Source organism: Quercus lobata, chromosome 5, assembly GCF_001633185.2.
Source record: "Quercus lobata isolate SW786 chromosome 5, ValleyOak3.0 Primary Assembly, whole genome shotgun sequence".
Classification (NCBI taxonomy): domain Eukaryota; kingdom Viridiplantae; phylum Streptophyta; class Magnoliopsida; order Fagales; family Fagaceae; genus Quercus; species Quercus lobata.
In genome coordinates this window covers 11,609,818-11,614,996 of record NC_044908.1, presented here as the reverse complement: position 1 = coordinate 11,614,996, position 5,179 = coordinate 11,609,818, and the positions used below count along the sequence as shown (strand labels likewise).

Sequence of the window (5,179 nt, the reverse complement as noted above, 5' to 3'; positions counted from 1 at the left end):
TTAGGAATTAATGAAATAAGAGTCTTATTTAAAAAATTTGGAATCAATCTCAACTCAAAGATGCTTGAAACCTCCTTGCACACAGCCAGATTAACATCCGCCCAAAAATATTGAAAGAAACCCGTGTGTAGTCCGTCAGGACCGAGGGCTTTAAAGGCTTTTAGGGACCAAAGCCCCTGCTTAATTTCCTCATTCGAAATAGGGGCGGCCAAACAGGATCTCTCTTCTTCAAATAGAAAGCAGCAACTAAAGAATTTCACTTCTGAGTCAAGAGGAGCTTCAACAAGCTCAGTCTGAAAAATTTCTTGAAAGCCTGAGAGGATGAGATTTTTAATATCCTCTTCATTAGTTATCCACTTCCCCACCGAGTTTTTTAAGCTTCGAATCTTGTTTCTATGCCTCCTAACAAAAGTAGAAACATGGAAATAGGAGGTATTAGCATCCCCATAGGTAGCCCAATTCAGCCGAGATTTCAAGGCCGAATACTCCTCTTCTTGTTGCATAATTAAATTATACTCCTCAATGAGTCTTCTTTCCAACTAAATCAGAAAATGATTGGGTCCGTTGGCCAGGGCTTTTTAGGCCCCATTCAACTTGGCAAGAACCCTTTTCTTACGAGCAAAAATATTGCCAAACACATCTCTATTCTAGACTTTCACTCTCTCCACAAAATTCTTGATGGCTGAAAGAAGGTTGGATTCAGAGTCCCAAGCTCTCCTGACTACCTCAAGAAACTCTGGGTGGTAAATCCACATAGTATGAAATCTGAAATTTTTTTTTTCAGTTGAAGACGGTGGGGGTCTAGTCAGCTCAAGAAGAACGGGGCAATGATCAGAAAATACCCTGGGTAAATAGGTCACCGAAGCTTCGGGAAAAAGAACTCTCCAAGAAGGGTTCGTAAAGCATCTATCAATGCGCTCCAAAATAAGATCGGTAACCTGTCTAAGGTTAGACCACGTGTATTTAGGTCCAGAAAACCCAAGGTCCAGAAAATTACAATCATCCAGGCAAGTTTTAAACTCTAAAGCTCTATTGAGATTAATCTGTCTGCCCCTTAGCTTATCATTCCCACACAAGATTTCATTAAAATCTCCTAAAAGTAACCAAGGTAATTTGTGTAATAGAGCAACTTGTGACAGATTAGACCACAAAATTTTCCTCTCAATTAATCGAGGACTAGCATAAACAGCAGTAATTAACCAAGTAAGTTCAGAATTGCATACCTTGATGGTTGCATGAATTTCTTGTTCTGTGGCAGCCAGCACAAAAACCTCCACTTTCTCTTTTTTCCAAAGTAGCCAAAGCCCCCTAACATATCCAATGGTTTCAGTTACAAAAAAACCATCGAAAGGGAGACCCTCAATAATCTTGGCAGCCTTGTCACCGCCCACCCTAGTCTCTGTGATTACCATAATAGAGGGAAAATGGTTCACCGCCATTTCAAAAACTCTTCTCTTGAAGTTCCCATTCAGGGCACCCTTACAATTCCACAGTAGAATGTTCATTTTGGAACAATTGATGTTAGGAATTTCCATTGGATTAGATCCCATTTTGGTTGAAGCAATCCTGCTCCATCCCAACCTCCTCAATAGGTCCTTGGAAGCCACCCAATCCGGTCTCCACACCATCATATAGTTCATGATCCCCTGAATTTCTTCTCTGCAACACAAGAGCAGATCGCACCTTTTGACTGGATTGAGAATCTAGAACAGTTTCAACGTCGGCATATTCCCCTGAAACTCTGTCACTGACCCCCTGAAGTCTATCACTCTCCTCTCCTGGTCCAGCCATCCTGATTCGTCCTAGTGGGGCACAACTAATGGCTACCCTAGCTTGTTCAATTCCTGTGCTTCCTTCTCCGAAATTAGCGGCATATCCGTGAGAAACATCCACCATGGATTTGGTGTCTTTCCCCATGCTTGATGGTCTAGAGGAAGGTTTCCTGTTCGTACACTGGTTGGTGTGATCGGAAAAATGTGTTTCCAAGCTGCAGTTAAGTCCTTTTCGAACCACCCCAGGGTGTCCGTTGGGGCTGCCTTGATCTGAGCAATCACTTCTTCTGGAATGGCCACTGCCTTGTTCCTGTGCCAAATTGCCCAACCCACCATGGGCAGGGGAAGGAAGGAGGGGGAGGGGTGAGCCATGGTTGTAATAGGGTTCGGGATTGGGACGTTTCAAAGTGTTAGCTAGTTTAGAGGTTGGGGTTTTCTTTTCACGGTTTGGTCTTGAAAGTTTTACTTTCTTATTTTCATGGTTGGTCGATTGGGCAGAGGGGGATCCCAGAACATAATTAGAGAGGCTAGGACTGCCAGCAAACTTGGCTTTTTGTTTTTTCCCATGAGAAGCTTGCGTGAGGATCTCTCCAAATTTCCGTGATGTGAGTGTTGTATCAGTGGTTTTAGAAGTTTCAACGGCTTTAATAGATGGGCCGGCTTTGAATTGAAAAGTTACATCAGGGCTTGCAGGTGTCAAGGTGTGTGAAATACCTTCTTTACCCTTCATATCCTTAGGAAAGGTATTTTGTTGTCGATGGGCTGATTTGACCCACGATTTTGTCCAATCCTAGCTGGATTTTTCTTCCTTGTAACAAGCATCCAATCACCAAAGTTGGGATCAGATTGAATGGCTTTTTCGGACTGCTGTGTCTTCTTCCCTTCAGTACCTTCAACGTCTCTGGCTTCCTCAACTGGATTCACACGGTACCCACAGTTTTCTTGTTTATGCCTGAGTCTCCCACAGCAAAAGCATAACAAAGAAATTCCCTCATACAACACCTTTTGCCTTAGACGTCCAACTCTGATCATGTTAGTCAGTGGTTTGGAGAGATCAATTTAAACACATAAGCGTGCATAGCTTGCCCTTGAGCCCGATGTAGTGTACGAATCAATTCTTAAGACAGGTCCAATAGCTGAACCAAGCTCTCTAAGGACTGAAAGCTCATAGAATTCTATAGGAAGCTCTGGGAACCTGATCCAAACAGCCACTGAAGTGAAAGAAGCTACAGAGGCTTTAAAGTATGGCTCCTAAGGTTTAATCGCAAGAAAATGCTCCCCAACAAACCAAGGACCGCCACGAAGCACTTTGTCATAATCTGAATCCTCGCTGAACTTGATGAGAAAAAAATCTTTTCCAAGATCAACACAGTCCATCTTTGCCACTGGTTTCCACAAGGTATTGATTTTGAAAGTGAGGTACCTATAACCAACGGTTTTCCCATACGCTTTCACGATCAAGGCCTTATTCCAGGGTGCTCTCATCCTAGACTTGGTTTCCTTCGATAGTTTAACATCCACCATTCCCTCAACAAGATCATCAAGCTCTGTATCTAAATCAACCTCGCACTCCTCCACCCTATCAAAACGGAATGCCTGAGCATAAGCACCGGGTATGTCTCCCAGTAGTCTATCCTTATAGCTGACCTGATTTCGAAGCGGTTTAACTATTTCCTCTGTGGAAGTATCCTTTGGTTTCTCTACACTCTTTTCAAGCTCTGCTTCTTCCTCACTCGAACTAAAGTTGGCTTGTTGAAACTCTGGCTCCATCTTTCTCTCTCAAGCTCTCTCCCTATAGCACGTGTTTTATTTTAGCTTCCAACACAATAAAATAACATAAATAACACAATAAAATAATAAAAAACAAACATCACATCCACCTCTACCAACGGCCACAGCCACCTCCACTAATGGCAACGGCCACAGCCACCACTCTACTTTGACAACCACAGCACAACGTAAAAATAAATAAATAAATAATAAAAAAAACAAAAAAAAAAAACCACAACCATAATCACAATCACAACTAGCCATGCCACCATAACCACCAACCATCACAACCCACTACCATTGCCACTGCCACAACCACAACCACAACCACAACCATAAACCATGAAACCCATAGCCAAAGCCAAAATCATCCACCACCACTACAACCAAAATCCACAAACCCATTGCCAAATCATCCACCACCACCACCACCACAGCCACCAAACCCATTTGAAAACACACAAAAAAACCCAACCACAACAAAGAGAGAAGAGAGATGGGTGGCAGCAACAGCTTGGGCCTTGGGTCGGCGAAGTTGAGTAGAGAGGGATGAGAGAGAGAGAGGAGATCTAATGGGAGTAACAGGAGAGACAGTGAGAGATGAGCTGAAAGGAAAATAATAATAAAAAAGTGGAGAAAATAATAAAAAAATATTAAAGGGATTTGGCTTCTTGCTACAATAAACAGGTACTAGTACCTGTTTACTATAGCATGTAGCCAATTTTTTTTTTTTTTTGCTATGGCACCACCAATGTGCACAATATTTTGTAGTTTGAGGAGACAAAAGTAGCATTATAACTATATGCCTCCACCAATAATGATGCTCTTAGGAGAGCGGGTGTAAAAGAGCCAAGCCAAATTGAACCTTTTTTTTCACTAATAAATTGATTATTAAAAATTTAAAAATTCAAACTTATACATTTAATTTTATTTTGAACATGAGCCTAGCTCAAGGTCATTAGGGCCGGCTCAAGGCCTATGACCCCATTTGTATATATAAAAAAATTAAAGGGTTTTATGGCGCCCAATTGCATAAGTAAGAGCTCCCAAAATTGTATAAAAATGTCTTATATAATATTGTAAAATTAGAATTGCTTTTTATGAAAAAAAGAAGTAGGTGACTTTTGCATTTCCCCCCCCCCCCCCCCCCCCCACCTCCAAGAAGGCCCTAAAAAACCAATAAAAATCCAATTTAATTGAAATTATAAACTATTTTACAAAAAATAAATTATTATGAGTGTGACAAATAATCATTGAAAATATTTTCCAATAAACTTTTGAAGATATGTAAATAAAACTTAAATAAAAAAACTTAATTAGCAATTTTATATCTCAAAAAAGAAGAAGAATGGTTTTAATACAAAACAAATGTATATAAATAAAAAGTCAAATAAATAGTATTTAATTAATATTTAGTGTGAAAAAATTCACTAGAATTTTTCGCGTTAGGCCTCATAATGCATTGAGCTAGCTTTGAAGGTCATCACCAAATAAGATTATATATTTACATGTTTAAGTTTGGTTTATTTTCTTGTCGAAGAAACTCGGGCTTGTTTATGAGCTACTTGATTAACTTTTTCCCCCCCATATATAGTAAAACCATGACTTAATTTTTTACCCCTTCACAAATTTAGAAT

The 5,179-nt window shown here is 40.3% G+C and overlaps 1 protein-coding gene across 1 annotated transcript; it reads right to left on the bottom strand.

The window, feature by feature from the left end:
• Positions 1–647: 647 nt before the first annotated feature.
• Positions 648–1,535, bottom strand: LOC115989954. The gene has a single exon (XM_031113817.1). The coding sequence runs from the start codon at positions 1,533–1,535 to the stop codon at positions 648–650; it is 888 nt and encodes a 295-aa protein (XP_030969677.1).
• Positions 1,536–5,179: the final 3,644 nt, after the last annotated feature.